This window comes from Patagioenas fasciata, chromosome 3 (genome assembly GCF_037038585.1).
Source record: "Patagioenas fasciata isolate bPatFas1 chromosome 3, bPatFas1.hap1, whole genome shotgun sequence".
NCBI classification, from domain to species: Eukaryota; Metazoa; Chordata; class Aves; order Columbiformes; family Columbidae; genus Patagioenas; species Patagioenas fasciata.
Genome location: NC_092522.1, coordinates 15043903 through 15060783, shown reverse-complemented (window position 1 = coordinate 15060783; position 16881 = coordinate 15043903). Strand labels below are relative to the sequence as shown.

The 16881-nt window shown below is 45.2% G+C and overlaps 3 protein-coding genes across 18 annotated transcripts in view; 2 read left to right on the top strand and 1 right to left on the bottom strand.

Annotated features, from left to right (window-relative positions):
• Positions 1-5892, top strand: part of ATL2 (atlastin GTPase 2) — a 37809-nt gene extending 31917 nt beyond the window's left edge. For 2 of the 4 annotated variants that reach the window (XM_071805848.1, XM_065834024.2), the window contains 3 exons: positions 1415-1846; positions 3268-3282; positions 3384-5892. In XM_071805848.1, coding sequence (XP_071661949.1) covers positions 1415-1846; positions 3268-3282; positions 3384-3491 — 555 coding nt within the window. In that variant the 3' untranslated portion in view covers positions 3492-5892. The remainder of the gene's footprint in view (positions 1-1414; positions 1847-3267; positions 3283-3383) is intronic. The other 2 variants (XM_071805847.1, XM_065834025.2) reach the window with 2 other exon arrangements.
• Positions 5893-8019: 2127 nt separating this feature from the next.
• EIF4A3 (eukaryotic translation initiation factor 4A3) lies at positions 8020-15494 on the bottom strand. Its single transcript, XM_065833342.2, has 12 exons — positions 15111-15494; positions 14881-14953; positions 14036-14102; positions 12952-13014; positions 12405-12537; positions 11228-11308; positions 10668-10809; positions 9952-10090; positions 9333-9448; positions 8664-8771; positions 8450-8577; positions 8020-8222 (listed from the first exon to the last, which is right to left on the bottom strand). Exons 1-12 carry the CDS (start codon positions 15454-15456, stop codon positions 8206-8208), a joined length of 1413 nt encoding a protein of 470 aa, XP_065689414.2. The 5' UTR covers positions 15457-15494; the 3' UTR covers positions 8020-8205.
• The window catches only part of LOC136099302 (ninein-like protein), a 23084-nt gene continuing 21529 nt past the window's right edge, over positions 15327-16881 (top strand). For 8 of the 13 annotated variants that reach the window (XR_011738150.1, XR_010651069.2, XR_011738149.1 and 5 more), the window contains exons 1-2: positions 15327-15511; positions 16718-16780. The gene's annotated coding sequence lies outside the window, so the exon portion shown is untranslated. The other 5 variants (XR_011738146.1, XR_011738147.1, XR_011738144.1 and 2 more) reach the window with 5 other exon arrangements.

Sequence of the window (16881 nt, the reverse complement as noted above, 5' to 3'; positions counted from 1 at the left end):
TATGTAAAGATCTTACTGTAGCTTCTGAGTTCTCATGAACAAAGGCCCTCCTTCACTGAGTGTGCCTAACCAAAATACTGTGCCCCAATAACCTTGAGTGTAAGGACCAACAGGTTCAGGCACACACTATAAGAAAACAGTGGCAGTTATTTGTGTGGTCATATCAATGCATCAGCATCTCCTAGTGTTTAGTGCTGTCAGGGCAATGTGAAAGACCATTTTGGAGGATGAGACTAGTAGCCATTTTCCAGGGAGTTGTGCCAGATGTGGAGGACTTCAGTAAGGAATAAGCAGGTGTTTGTTAAACTTGAGCAACAGGTAGAGTGGGGATGTCAGCATCTCAACAGTGAGGTTTGCCTTGAAGAAGCTCTCCAGTGAAGCTGTACATTGTGTGAGGCTGAAAGGGGATGCTGTACTCTGACAAAGTGGCCTTCAGTGTGTCCTGCTGAAGGTATAACAGCAAGAGACAGTTAAAGTTGCTGCTGCATTCAAGACATGAGATGACAAGCACTGCAATAAGGATACCTTCAGGTAACAGACAGAAGGCTGTTGTTTGACATCATATGGAAAGAATCTTCAATTTTTAGAGTCTTAACCGTGAGGGTCTGGAGGAGTTGGAGCTGATTTGCCATATGTATGTCTCTAATGGCCTAGGTAATCCCTAATCCTAGTCCTTGAGAGGTCAGAAGTCAGTCTTAGAGTAGAAGTCCTTGGAATCTAACCATTTTCATACCCATGCTGATTCAAGGAGAGGAAGATGTTGGGTGTCCGCATCACAGATATCCATCTGAGTCCATGGTCTCATCCCTTCATCAGAAACATGCCCTCACAATTTGATCAGAATCAAGCCTAGAGGACAGTCTAGGGAAGAACAGGCTAAAGATGTCAGCAGCTAGTTCTTGTTAATTCGTATCACCTAAGTTCTGTGGTGCCTGCTAGTGGCAGCCATAAACAGGAGCACATTTACTGAGTGGGCAAAATCTACTCTGTTTGTCCAGGTTCTGTACTGACCCACTTGCTGAGATGGTGACCAGGAGTAAAAAGCTGAGGAGGAGGGCTTGCAGAGTTCTCCTTAACCTTCCTCAAACCAAGCTTTCTCTGCTTCTTGGTGTTCATTTTCATAAGGAAAATGTATGTGTGGTGGATGTCCTGTCCTTCTGAGCTTGCCCAAAGGGAATGGTTAAATGTATGACTTCAGTCATATGCTGTAGCTCTGTGTGTGATCAGACAGATAAGGTGCTTGCTGTGCCATGATGCAAAGTACTTTTAGGCAGGACTGTAGAGCTTACAGAGCCAAGAAAGCTGCAGGAGGTAGACTGCTGGCTTAAGAGGGGGCCAGTGAGGAGCAGGTTTGCTTTCTGTACAGCAGAAGATACTCAGGGTGTGATGACCTGATCTCTGCTTGCTCTAACAGGTTTGTGGGGGAGATAAGCCTTACATTGCCCCATCGGACCTTGAGCGGAAGCATCAGGATTTCAGAGAATCAGCTGTCAGGCAGTTCCGCTCAGTGAAGAAGATGGGAGGGGAAGAGTTCTGTCGGCGCTACCAGGAACAGCTTGAAGTGGAAATCGATGAGATCTATGCAAACTTTGTGAAGCACAATGATGGCAAAAACATCTTTTATGCTGCTCGTACCCCTGCCACTCTATTTGCAGTCATGTTTGCCATGTATATAACCTCAGGACTGACTGGGTTCCTTGGTATGAACTCCATAGCTACCCTGTGTAATCTTGTGCTGGGGATGGCTCTTATATCGTTTTGTACTTGGGCATATGTTAAGTACTCTGGGGAATTCAGAGAAGTTGGAACAGCCATTGATCAGATCGCTGAAGCTATATGGGAACAGGTGGGTATCTCTTTTTAATGCAAAATCTTTCTTTTTTAAGCAGACACATCAAACAGTTTCTGTTTGGTGCTGTGAGTGAAAAGCTGGTCTAGACCTGATGGAGAATGCTAGTGCCGCCAAAGGGAAAATCAGCTCAGAAATGTGACTCTTCTCTCCAGTAAGAGATGCCATGCACAAAGAATGTTAAACAAACTTAGGATATTATCAAAAAAGTGTTACTTAAAGGCCTTAATAGGTGCTTGGACAGTAAAGAGTGGAGGGACTCTTTAAAAATCTTATGTTTTCAGAGTGAGGAATTCTGCTTTTAAAGCTACGTTTGAAGTGATGAACTTGCACTGTGGATGTGGTGCATAAAATATCTCAGGTGGTACAAGAAATGGGAAAGGTGAAAAACTCTTGCCCTCTCTCACCTCACCTGATCGTGTGACACTGGAGGGCTACTTAGAAGTCACCAGCCAGTTCTTTCTGAAGTCTGTCAACTGCTGCAAGAGCAGATTTCTTCCTTCAGGAAGGCTTGTGTTGTCTGTGACAACTTCAGTTGGTACAACTGTTGTGAGAAATACCAGACAGACTTAATTCCTGAAAGAAAAGACAACATGAGTGTAAGAGTATGAAAGCTGGAGGAGAAAGCTTTCTGTACAGAGATTTTGTTGCCTGAATCCAGTTGATACAGTTGTGCCGGTAAAGCTGATGTGAAGAATTCCTGACCAGCTCTTACAAGTGGTATTTGGAGCAGTCAGAGTATCTGTGTCCAGTACCAGCAGAAGGGAAACACTCTGATGCTGTTGTTACTTGAAACAAAAGGCTCACTGAACTTATGCAAGATGATGTTAAAACGTTATCTACAAGGCGCAAGCAAATACCTAACTGGAGCTTTCTATACGGAGGCTGAAAAATTACTCTGTTTGAGGCTTGTCATAGCTGGTGGTATGCTAGGCCTATCTGAGCAACCAGGTTGAGAAAGTGGATTTCTACTAACAAGAGGGAAATGAGCATCAGGGTACTAAATTTTGAGTTACAACCCTAATTAGCAATTAAAACTGAGGCTCTCTTGTACTGCCATAGCTTCTTGTTTTGGAGCATGGGTCTAAAGAGCACTGCAAGAAAAGCAGATGCCAGTTCTATGTGTAGAACTGAGTGCAGCTGCTGCTGTAGAATACCTGGAACACATAAGGCTTGATTTGACTCCTGACCTTGCCTGGAAGGAGGACAATTTGGCTTGTGCTAGCAGGAAATTGGCTTTTGGGGGCTAGAGGAAAGTGGTCTCCAGAAGAGTTTTCTGGTGGTGTTGCTACAGTTGCACATCACCAATAATATGCAAAGCACCTGCAGGTCCTGTCTGGATCACTCTGATGATAAACCATGTTCTTGTTATTGTTCTGTTCTGAATCTCTGCCTTTTTTTTTCCCTCCTTGCTTCAGAGGAGTCCCAGGAAGGTGAGAAGTTACTGGCAATCAGTTTCTTTTTCTGAACTTGATTGACTTTTTCTGCTGCCTTCTGAGAGCTACTTTTCCTAACAGCTGAATTCATGTTTTAGGTGTTTTCCAAACTCTTTGAAGTCCTTAGACGCCGAACAATTCGCCATGCTCTTACATCAGTGCCACGACAGCGACTCTCATCCAACAATAACAAGAAGAAAAACTAGCCAGTATTTTTAACTTACTGTCTCTATCTGAAGTGTTCACACTTACACATGTAGGACAATAAGCTGGACTGTCTGGGCTGGTCTGCATATAATGCTGTAACCATACCAGACTGATGCTGCATATAGGGTATGGAATTGCACATCCACCTTCTAGGAACTGTAAAATGGTTTGAATTCAGTGAAGTACTGCTGTATAGGAGGGATATCACTTGTGTTCATAGCATGTGACTGATTTAACCTCATTACTGTAGCAGCAAAACTCATTTCTCTTTCAGTTCATTCCAGTTTGTGTCAGACTTCAACATTCTAAGTTGTTTTTTTTCATTATTTCAAGTCTCATCTTTTTGTATGTTTTTATATTTTATTTTCCTTGGTTACCTCATTTTTTTGTTTCTTTTGCACATTTCTCATTCCACAGGTGTTGAAGCCCATGAGTGATAATTTGATGGAGGATCATATGAGGCAGTCTGTAAAAAACTCTATCAAAGCAGGCCTGACCGAGCAGGTGTCTCACCATGCCAGACTAAAGACAGACTGACAGTTCATCTCCTCTTCAATTCTGCCCTCTCATCCTAGACATGCTTGCTGTACCATGAGAACTCAGTAATAATGAAAAATAAATAAAAATAAACCAAAGTTTACAATCAGCTGTAGAAGTAGTTTAGTGTGACTGGCTTCACAGATTGCTGCCATCACTTGGGAAGAGTAAGTTTGTCAGTGCTCTGCTTCTAAGACAAACTGGTGCCATGGAGACTGCTGGGGGTGTGAGGGAGGGAGGGAGTCTGTGTTACCTGTAATTCTGGTGAACCCTGCATGTGTGTGTGGCGGGGTGTGTGGGATCTTCCCCCGGTGTTTGAGTTGATGCAGTCTCTGGCTTACAGTGGGAATCTGTCCCCTGTAGGGGGTTATTTCAGGGAAGTACAGTGATCAGCCCCATGTAAGGTGTACCCTCACCAAACGTACCCAGCTCTGCACCATCCCCTCACCACCTCTAATGAGTGTTTCTGTCTATTGAGCTGGCGAAGCTGTTAAAGCCACTACATTACAATGTGTATCTTGCTTTATTGCCTTTTATACCAGTGTTACACAAATGCACGTTTGGTTCCTCACGCCGCTGATGCAGAACTGACTTGTCGGGGGGCAGTGGGTCAGAGCATGTGGTATCTTGCCTTGAACTCGCAGACCTGGTCCCAAGGGAGGTGCATATCAGAACTGAGCTGTCTTTTTCTGCAGTTTAGCCTTCATGTATGTAATATTGCCATTAATTCTACTGGGGGAGAAATTCCATCCAAAAATGTTGCCTACAGCTACCAAGCAATGAGTTAGGATTGTCTGTACAGTGTGTTTAGTTTTTATTTTTTAAAAAAATCACAGATAGGGCATGTATATGAAATATAAATATATAAATACAATTTTGTATCAAAGTTTTGTAGTTTATGGCAAAACCTGGTTCTGTGGTAGCTAAGTGCAGTCCCTGTAAAGGAATGTTTGTGGCTCATGTAAATGTGTGAATGCATCAACAATTTGAAGTTTTTTGATATATTTGTGATATTTACCTGCCTTGAGCACTGCAATCTCTCACCCCTTTGGGAAAATCAGTGGGAATGTTTGTTGTGAAACTCTTGTCTTCTGTTGCATTTTAAAGTTATTTCCTGTAATTTATTTTCAGTACATGATTAAAATCAGTTGTGTACATATGAAATTAAATTAGTGCTTATTTTTAAAAAATGTTCAAATATGTATTCTACTACATAAACTATGTCAAATAATTATCCTGACAATTATATGAACAAATTGTCTATTGTACTTCATAGCTTTCTGTTGAAGCTGATGTTCCTCATGCCTGTCTCTGAAAGATGACATCTGTCTAGCTCCTGTCCCCTCCCCATGTAGGAGAACTTTCTGGTATTCTAAAGCATGCTGCTTGACTTGTGGAGTTGCTTGTCAGCTTCTGCCCTCCAACAACTGTATCATTCTGAAATCTTGTTACAGGTTCTATTTTCACTCTTGACTGAATCAGTATCAATTAAGGCATTGTCAGATGTGGGGAGTGTAAAGGCAGCTAAATAATTAACTGCTGTAGTTTCTGCTGGAAATGACTGTGTGCAATAGCTGAGGTTTTGGGTTGGTTTTTTTTCATTCCTAAATGGTAACAATTTCCATCAACATTTGAACTTTATCAGTCTCCCCTCTCATGAGTGAGGGAAATCATCTGTCCAGGACTACAGCAATTACACTGTGACTTTTGTACCATAAAGAACTGCAGGGGAGTGGTAGTTACCTGCCCTCTGGAGATGAGGGCTCAGCTCCAGGGGAACGATGCTGAAGATGAGGAAGGAATGTTGCATTTTATTGATATCTTCTCTCAAACTGTACAGATTAAATACAGTTATTTAAACAATCTAATGCTTTGGTGATTAATCTGTTTTATTAGTCAAATGATAGGGGTCTATGTCACATGGGGGTTGGAGGGCTGTGCTTGCCTTTCCTTCTTGTGCTCCCCAGGAAGGTATGAGTCAGATTTGAGGTTGGACTGTGACCTGCTTGCCCAGGAGTGATGAGGACAGGAAAACTCTGTCCAGAATGGGGACAGTGAAGCTGGAAAGTTTTATCCAGACTCGACCCTTCTAGTAGAGGACTGAAACAGGAGGTGTATGTAGAGGGGAGTTCCTGAATGCTGCCAAGAAATTGCAGAATTAATGCAAAAAAAAAAAAAAACAGAAAACCCACACCCCAACTTTGTGGGTGCAATCAAAGGTAGGGGCTAGGGTGATTTTTGGGAGGAGCATGTGTGGGGAAACAGGATTAAGAGGATAAAAGGGGCTGGTCATGTGGTAACAGGTTGCTGGTGAGTGTTCTTGTCTGATGGTGTTGGTCCTGCTTTCTCCATTAACTCCACTTCTCATCCTTCTCATCCTCCTCCATGTGCATGGAGGTCTAAGTGCCAGCAACTGGAGTGAGACCTGGGGTCACAGGGGCTCTATGTTTGCACTGGCAGCAGGCTGGAGGAGTGGAAAGCAAGTGTCAGCAATTGCAGTGGGGTGGTGTGTCAGTGTGTGAGCATCATGGCCAGCTGTAGCCAGCAAGTAAGATAGCTGGCTCCCTGGCCTGTTATCAAAGCAGCCTTAAGTCTGGGTGGGTTGTGCAGCAACTAGTGCATGAGGCAACTGGAAGAGCCAGGAGGTTCAGGCTTGGGCATCTGGGGTTGAACTGAGCCCTGTTTGTATGTGTGTGCCTCCCCCAAGGGGAGCAAGTAGAAACACGGGAGACTCCAAAGGCCAGTTATAGGATAGACTTGGGTCTGAGGGCATCCACAGCAGGTGTGTGCAAGGGTGGGCTCAACTGGCTACTGAAGCAGTGATCCAGCACTACTGGGTACATGGAGCCTCGCTGCTCAGCTGCTGGAGGGATCAACAGCTGTGTGTGTGTGTACTTCTCACTAAGAGACCATCCTGATCAGCCAGAGAAGAATAGGACAGAAGTGGTGCCATTTGTGTAAGCGCTGACCGCTGCCTTGTATGGGTGGTGCAAGCACACACTATATGTGTGCACATCAGGAACGCTGGCTCACAATTAGTATTGTCTGTAAGACAAGGTTAGTATTTCTCAGCATTTGCCTATGTACTGTTAAGAACATCAGAATTGTGCAGAGTGGGTACAAGGGAACAGAGGAACTTCACTAGTGGAACAGACAAGGGACATAAAGGAGATGATAGACGCCTTCTCTACCTAGGGCTACTCTGCTACTGACTCAGGAAAGGGGCTCTGAGGGCTGCTCCAGTTCTGAGAAAGCTGGCAGGTATACTGGGGCCTTGCTTCCCCTGTCCTCCCCAGGCAAACAAAAAACAGAAAAAGCATAGAGTAAATAATGATAACACACCAGCACTATAGCTCTGGCCAACTCTTGCCTCAAAAAGGACACAGCAGAGCTAGGTAGGAAAGCTACACGCAAGATAGTGTGGCTGGCAAAGTATAGCATACCGCTGCAGGGAGACAAATTAGGAGATGACTGGGGAAGATGTAACAAGCTACAGAACCACAAAGGGCTGAAGATGATGACAAAAGATACTTGCTCTTTCTGTTACTTCAGGAAATGCTGATTAGAATGTATTTCTCCAGCTGGCATCAAGTTAAAGAGACACCCTCACAAACACCTTGCTCAAGTCCCTGGGTTCCTTGGGAGGGGAAATACTCATGCAGGGCAATGAGTGATGTGATTTGTGGTCCAGAAAAGCACAAACAATAGGAAACTTCTGGCTATCTTGTAACTCAGTTTTCTTAGGGCAGGCTAGGGACAGGCCACAGATTTTTCCTGTAGATGGCTGATCCTTAAAGTCAAGTTAAGGAAACTAAAAAAGTACGGCAGGTAGCACAGCAACAATTGAAGGGTGGAGAACAGGAAGCCCTGTATTTTATGAGCCTAGGTATACTGAATGTCCAATATTTTTTCAGTTGTGCTAGCCAAGTATGGCAGTACCTCAAAACTCCCTGCCTGTTGCTATTTTGGGTTAAAGTAATTAAGCACAGGTTATGGTAAAACTTACTTTTTTAATTGAAAAACATGGGCAGGAGTAAAGACATTATTTACACAAGTTCCCAAGTGCAGCTCAACTCAAGAACATACAGTCAGCAATATGGTAAAAATATGTGGGTCCAAAACAGAATTATGGAGGCTACCAAATAGTACAACTCCCAATAGTACAAACACGGATCTTCAGATAAGATCAGCAACTGCAATGAGAGAAAATGAGAGAACATAAATAAGCACCATGTGTGCAGAGAGCCACGGTCCAGCAGTACAGCGCACCTACTGCTGTTCCAAGGTTCTTCCCCAGGTGAAACAAGGATGGGTCAAGCATGGCAATGAGGCATGGGGCAAAACAAAGCATCTGGCATTTCTCTTCCAATGCAGCACAAGGAAGAGGGCAGCAGCCTCACTGGGCCTGGCCTGCACTCACCATTCATGGGCATCTCGTCTATCTGGGTGGAGTAGTACTGCTCGATGTCTCGCAGGATGCGGATGTCATCATTCTTCACAAAGTTGATTGCTACACCTTTTCGGCCGTATCTGCCTGACCGGCCAATTCTGTGGAGGCAGAAAGAAAGAGAGAATGGAGCCACCTTGGGACAGGGTAATCCAGCCACACTGCCACATGTGAAGGCCAAGCTTACCTGTGTATGTAGAGTTCTCTGTTGTTGGGTAAGTCATAGTTGATGATCAGGGACACCTGAGGCACATCCAGGCCTCTAGCCCAAACATCTGTCGAAATAAGGACTCGGCTGCAAAAAGAAGAGGACAGTTATTGCTGTTCCACCCTGCTGAGGTGGGTGTGAGGGCTCAGAAGTCATTGTGACCAGCACAGAGCATGCCCTGCTATTCTACACTTCTCCCTGTCCACAGCACACTGGCATCATTCACACTTTTGCTGCAAGAACAGTTGTCCCAAGTAGAACAACCAAACTTCAGTGAACACAGATTGTACCAAGACAGTGTTGGTCTTTCAGAAAGAATATGATGCTCGTAAGTTTAAAATACAGAGGACAGAGCCCAAATACTTTTTCCCTTATTTCAAATGCAGCAATTCCCAAGCTCTTCAGCAACATAAACCAGAGTAATTCTATGCCTTGAAGTATAAGCATCCCTCCTTGGAAAGTGGCAACCTCCCAACCCTGCAACACCACAAGGGGATAGAAGGGATTCAGACTTCTTCCTAATTTGACCTGAACAAGGCCTTCAGAAGAGAGGTGTTAGGGGCTTCTGAGGCCTGTTCCCTTCAGACACTACAAGAAATCCTGCCCTGAGGTAGCAATGCTGCAAGCAACACTGTTGAAGGCATTTACCTTGCGCCAGATCTGAACTCTTTCATGATGGACTCTCTCTCCTTTTGTGGCATGTCCCCATGCATGGATGAAACTGTGAAGTTGGCTTCTCTCATCTTCTCTGTGAGCCAGTCTACCTGTGCACACAACCAAGCAGCCTGGGTTAGTACTTTGCTCAGGACAGCCAAATGCGTGACTTGTGCTTCGAGAACGTTTGCAGAAACCAGAGAATGTTTGCTGTTAAGGACTGAAAGACACATTAACAAGCACTCTGGAGCCAGATGAAGTAAATAAACCTTACAAAGTATCAGCTACATGATACAGGGCTACACAAGCCCTGAAAGGAAAGGACTGAAGAGCATTTATTCAGAACGTCTGGCTTTCTTTCAAGGGTTACAAGCAATTAGAAGAATAAGAAGTTCTACTTCTCTAAAAAGGCAACTCCTGCCAACTATATGATGTCTGCCTACATCCAGCTGTTTGAGCTAGGCACATCCCAAAGACAGACGTTTAACTTCTCTTCTTACTAAACTATTCCCAAAAGGGGAAGCAACCCAACCCTCTTAAGTGGATTTGTCTTAGCATTCTCCCCCGAGTCACACTCTGAAAGTAAATGCCCATCTGATGGCTGCTGCTGTACCTTTCTTTTGGTGTTACAGAAGATGACAGCCTGCGTGATTGTGAGCGTGTCGTAGAGATCGCACAAGGTGTCAAACTTCCATTCTTCTCTCTCCACAGCCACAAAAAACTGCTTGATTCCTTCAAGGGTCAACTCATCACTGTAGGAAGAAAAACAGCTGTACCATACCACAAGTAGGTGCACACACAACACAGTTAGAAGGGCTGGGTGTGCTTCAGCAGAGATCACACCTCCACCACACATGCTGGGGGTTGCTGGGTCTATTCATCCTGACTCCTGCTGAGTTCCAGTGCATGAGGACCTGTGACACCACCAGACATAAACTACACCTTCGAGAGTTTTCAGGATCAGTCAGCTAAAGGCTTTTTTGGTTTGCAGTATGATAGGAAATTAATGGACGAGGCCTAGAAAAATCCTCTAGAGGAGCACGGGAATTAGGTAGGTATGAAAAGTAAATTTCCAGAAGAGACCGCATAGGGAGGATGAGAGGGCAGAAGGGCATTCAGGATGAGCAGCAGCAAACAGAACTAGACAAGGATAAAGATGAATTGGCCTCTGCGGGAAAACAGGACATGAGGATGTCTGCAAACACCTAGGTAAACTGCAACAGTGAGAAGGAACAAAAGAGAGACTCTGCACATTTAAATGAGTTAATACTGTGAAACACCCAGGGCTAGACCAATTTTAGAGCTCCTGTTCTTCCCAAGGAAACTCACCGTTTCACTAAGATGCGAATGGGGTCTGTCATGAATTTGTTGGTCATCTCCAGAATTTCATGAGGTAACGTGGCACTGATCAGAACCACCTGTGTAGCTGGAGGCAAGTATCTATACACATCATAAATCTGCTCCTTAAAACCTGAAAAGCAAATCAAGTAGCACAGAACAATTAGCACATCTCCCAAATATGCTGTTCTTTCACAATTACATCTGGAATTCAGTATTAGGCCTACACTACAAGATGAACATTGATGAGTGAATCAGTAACTCAAAGCCAGTGTCACATACTGCTCACAGCTTCCTAATTTTCCCAAACATCCACAGTAAAGTATGCAGCAGGTCCACTCGCAGCTCCTCTAGAATTTGTAACTATTGAAAAGTACACTACAACTAAATCAGAGAAGACATATTATTTTAACCTATTACAGCCTACAATGAATTTAATGGTCTAACTTTGACAAAAACAATTGTTTCTAGAGGTGAGACTGCCAGCTGGGACACCACAGAATCACAAAGAGGTGCAGAGAATGGAAGTAAAAGGGAGACAAATATTTTACCTTTATTGAGCATTTCATCTGCTTCATCCAAAACCAGCATTTTGATGGCACGAGTCCTTAAACTTCGTCGACGAATCATATCTGTAAGATTTCACATTGTAAGATGAAAAGGCTCTGAAAGCAAGCAAGCCTACACTGCTCCTGGCCACTGCCAGAGCATTTTGGTGGAGGAGAGGCAGGCACTTCCCCTGTTGCCAACAGACAGGGGTGACAGAAGGCACACCCAAGGGCCACAGCATGCTCACTGCACCCTGCAACCTAGGGGGATGTCTCTGTGGCCTGGCTAAGGCAGCACTGACTGCAGGGAAGCTCTACAAGTCCAAGCTGTTGGACACTATTTGCTACTTGCACAGGACAGGTGACCCAGTCTTCCACAGCAACTGTAGCTGGATGTGAGAAATGCCAAATGCTATATGAACTTTTTGTCAACAGACTGGTCAAATCTACATCCTGTTTGAAAGAGCACATGGCTTTGTGTAATCCCTTAACACTGTGATAGGAAAGCCATTAGTGTGCTGTTCCAAGCCAGTGCAGTTTGGCAGCTGCCTTTTTTTTCCTTCTTCTTTCTCTCACTTGTGGAGACTAGCTCTATGTTCTTCCTATGTTCTTCCAGTGATGGGTACTTGTGCAAGAAACTGCTGCCTGTTTCTCAGAGATCTAGACGATGTATGCTTGAGGGAAGACACTAGCACTCTGTTAACTGCCATGAACAGTAAATATAGAAATTTTCATGTAATGAAACCAGAAAGTACCAGCTGCAGGTGCACCTGAGCGATGGCCAGTGCACAGAAAATGTGGACTGAACTTTGACATTCAAATAGACCCAGCTCTTATCTCTTTCAGGATTCTGAAGTATCTCCTGGGATTGTAATATTTTCTCCTTAAAAAATACTCTTTGTTCGCACACCAACATATAAAGAAACACTTCAACAATGAAAAGCAAAATTTAAGCAGAGAAAATCCAAACACTATCCCCACTGACATCCCTCTAATCTCTGCCAGATATTACTACAGTGAGTTGTTACCTTGTTACACTTCACATTCATGTTACATTAATGTTGTCACAATAAACGTGATTTTCACACTATTTCAAATTTAAGCGCGCAGAAGTTGCAGGAGGTTCCCATGGCCCAACTCAGGTCTGAATCTGGAAGTGACATAGCCTCCCACATCTTACCGAACACACGGCCTGGAGTGCCAGCAACAACATGCTGCCCATAATCCAGTTTTCGGATATCTTCACCCACGTTGGTCCCTCCAATGCAAGCATGGCACTGGACATTCATGTAGTCTCCCAGAGCAAGAAGACCCTGTGTTAATACAGAGCAATGGCTTAATTAACAGCTCTCATGAAGCTTGTATTTGTAAAGAGATGCACGTCTGCAAAGCCATACAGTGTTTTTTAAAAGAAATGTAAGCATAAGCAGTTAGAGGAATTTTTTTATGTCCGTTGCCCAAACCCCCTCAACAGCAGGCTTTCAAACACTGGGAATTCAGTTCCACAGGGATCACAACTGCTTTAAAAGTGCTGTCCATAAAAATTCAGTTAGGAATGTGTAAAACATGACTACATTGACTAGCAGTCAAAGGTAAGCAAGAACAGCTATAAGATAGCGGAGCAAAACAGCCCTTTATCAATCAGGAACAGAAAGAAAAACCAGAAGCTGTGCTTTCAGCCATGCCAGGGAACACCTGAGAACCAATAACGATTTAAATGCTCCTACCTTTTGAATCTGCACAGCCAGCTCCCGAGTTGGTGCTAAGATCAATGCCTGGGTCTCACGAACCTGATTACAACAGGAGATCACATGGCAGTTAATCACAGGGCAGCTACCATCCAAGCATAACAGAGATTATGGATCCTCCAGTTCTCTGAAATGTCACATCTGAAGGATTAATTATAGAATTTTGTGCTAAAACGTAGTGTTCGCAAGGGTGAGTACACCTAGAAAGCTCTTCTGACACAGAGCATTTACACATTAACAGCCTCTTAATGAAGTTACTTTTGACAAGACAGCACTTAAGCAGTTGAAAGCTCACTTTTTATTCCAACCTAATTTCTGAAAACAATTCTAAAAGTGTGTAATTTTTGTGCAAAAGAATAGAAACAAATTTAAATCACTTCAAATTGGTATGTTCGGTTCAGATGAAAACCTGGCATTGCACAAGAATTCCAAGATCACATTTTAAAGTGTCACATTTGAAAGATATTATGAGCACTTTACCGAAACGAAGGTGACTTTTTCATTTAGAACATGGAACATTTATTTCTACGTCCCCAGGCAGCGACAGGTGAACAATCTCAGCTTTATTTAAGAGGGTACTGCCCCACAGAAAATCATCGTTTTATACAACAGCATCTACATATTCAAGTTATACTTCAAAAAAACAATTGGATGGACACAATACACCCATCACAAATACAGACATCTGTCAGTCAAAAATCTAGGTTTGATTCAGTGCAATGTGCGCCAACTGTTCAGACACATTGGTGATGCTGTTAAGACTGAGGACAATTCTGCCTGCTGAGAGATTAATTTAGCCCTCTAATAAGTATGTGAGAGAGGTCAGCTGTTTAAGTCAACTTTACAATTACAAGACTTCATCTGAAGGTGCGTTTAACAGATAAATTACTACAGAGTAGAATGAGGTGAAATTTTTAATCAGAAATTTGTATGAAGTTCACTGCTCGTGTTTAAAAGATCTTAATGTAAAGTTTCATTTACTCACTCTAAAAACAAAAGCTTTTAAGATGAACACTCTACCAATTTAGATAAAACATATTTTTAGTATGTGTTATGACATTACCTGTATATCCAGGCACTGCAATACAGAGATGGAGAACGTTGCTGTCTTCCCTGTTCCTGACTGTGACCTGAGAAACAGATGTTTGGTTAATACTATGGATGTCTGGACAAACAACAGAGGCAATTTCAGTATATTCCACCTTCTGTTCTTTGCCACTCTTTCATTGCAAGGATGTCAGTATTACCAACAGGGTATCTGACACAGCCTGCAGACAGGCAGCTTTGAGAACTGCAATATCAAGGATAGAGCACTCTGTGGCAGGGTCCCCAGCTCTGGCATATTTACTTCTTATCCAACAAGCATTTTCACTTCCTGCAGTTTGTTGTACATAATTTTTTTTTTCTTTGAAAGTAAATGATAGACAGGCAAATACAGTTTGGAAAGCTAGTAATTTCCACTAGTAACCTAGAAAAGATTTTTTTTCAGTGGGATGCATATCCTTCTTTGTTTCTAAAGACTACTATACAGTTGATTTTCTTCTGCTTACTCTTCCCCTTGATTGAGACTGCAGTTATCCCAATACTTCTCTGGTTTCACTGGAAAACATTCCCAAGAGTCTCAAAGAGACTGTGTTCACTGAGAACACAGAATATCTCAGCAGAATCTTCATTACAGTGACATGCCTAAACCTAATAAATCTGACATTAACAACTCTTAGGATGACAGTCTATGTACAAGTTAACCCATTTCACCCCGTATCGCTAGTGATGTGATTTCCCTGATCCTGCCAAGCAGCAGCCGAGGATCTTGGGTGACAGATCTCGCTTGAGGCAGGCGAGTGTGACCAACCCGCCCGTCCCCCCTCTCCCGGGCCCGCAGTCCCCTCAGGGCACGGCCCCACTTACTGTGCGATCACGTCTCTCCCCTTGATGATCTGCTTGATGGCTCGCTGCTGGATGGCCGACGGCTTCTCAAAACCTGCGGAGGCGGTCGTTACCCTCAGCGCGCCGGGGCGGCCCCGCCACCGAGCAGGCGGCGGCAGCACCGCGCAGGCGCACGGCCCCGCATCCGGCCGCCGCCACCGACCACGAACCCCCCACCCTCCCTCTCCCCCCGCCGCCGCTCCACCGCGCACCGTAGGCGTAGATGCCGCGCAGCAGGTCCTCCCGCAGCCCCATGGTGTCGAACGTGGGCGTCACGTCCACCTCCTCGCTCGTCTCGAACTCGACTTTCGTCATGTCCTCCTCCTTCATCAGCCGCTTCCGCGCCGAGCTGCCCGTCCCGCCAGATCCCGACGACCCCGACATGGTTGACTCCTTTCCCTTCTCCCACCGCCCACCCCTCACGCACCGTTCAATGGCGCCGCCGCCGCGCACCGAGACACCGCCGGATTGCGCATGCGCGGGGTTGCGTGGAGGCAGGGGACGCGGCGTGCGCATGCGCCAGGGCTGTGAGAAGGACGGCAGTTGCGGCGTGCGCATGCGCAGGGGGCGTGGGCGGGAAGGTTGGCACGGCGTGCGCATGCGCGGCGGCGCGGTGAGTGCGGGCCGGGGGCAGTGGGGATGGTGTGCCCCACGCTTTGATCATGGGCCATTGGGCGCCGGGGGGGGGAGGCCGCGTCGTGCCGATACCGGCACGACGCGGCCTCCACCCCGGCGCCCAAGGGCCTGCGCAAGGTGAGGGGGAGCACCTGTACCATCCCTCTTGGCGAGGCCCGGCGTGCGGCCTGCAGAGTGCCTGCAGAGTGCGCTGGGCTGCCGGCCCTTGTTTGCCTCCCGTGAGGATGTAGATCCTTCTTGAAACGCCGCGAAGAGGGAGTTGGAGGTTACACCTGGGGAATGCGAGTTCACTTCCCTGCTTACGATGAGAGGGATAGGCCCTGGTCTCTGGTTGTGTGGTCATGTGGCCCCCTTTGGAAAGCCATAAGTGCTGATGTCTGTAGGTACAGCCTGTCTTCCCTGTGTAAAAGTCCAGTGTCCAGACCCAGGAACACCCCAGGCACTTTTGGGCTGGCTGTTGGACTATATCACCTTTTCTGCAAGCCTGTGGGTATCAAGGATTCATTTGTAAAACCTTAGCTCAGCCCTGGCAGTTTAACAAAATTTAGAGGTTCTCAACAGAGAACAAAGGAATAGGACCCATGGTTTGCTCTACTTTTCATCGCCTTTTGAATTTCTCTGTCCATGTCATGGAAGCGCTGAGATCCAGTTTTCACAGAGCTGGATCTCTGGATTTTATTTTGGGGCAGAGGGTTTCACTGTAGGCATGCTGCACCCCCTTATCCTCCATTCCCATCTGGGATTTCAGCAGGAGTTGCTTCTTCCATCTTTTCCTCTTTTTCTCCTCTTCCTACATTTTTTTTTTTTTTAAATCCTTGAAGAGAGGGCAGATTTAATCGTCCTCCCACCACAGGTATCCTGAATACTTAACTGATCTCTGAACAAACGCTTACACTTCTGTTGGGGAAGGCTCTCTCCTGCCTGGTAGGCACTCTTTTGAGCTAAAATATTTGATATGGTAAAATTAAGTTGTTACAAAACCCACAAATATTTCCAGTCCCGGTGTGCCTGAGGGTGCCTGAGTGGGTCAGGCTGAGTGCTTCACATCGGTTGTTCCCGTTCTGGTTGTGAGCAAGTATGTCAGGAGCCGCAAGTCTGAGTGGAGCCAGCAGGTTTGGGGTGTGTGACTCCTGCCCTGAGGCAGGCTGTGACTGGTCCTCTTTCCTCATTTTTCTTGTTATAGAACCTGAAGGCAAACAAGCTGAAAGTGATAAAGCTCTTGTGAACACGACGCTGGAGGCACAAGGTATGATGTCTTCCTCCTCCCTGTGTGTTATGTATTAGGAAGCCAAAAGAAGAGTACATGGTGCGGATCCTCTGGGATTTGTGGCAGAGTGTAGGAGTGTG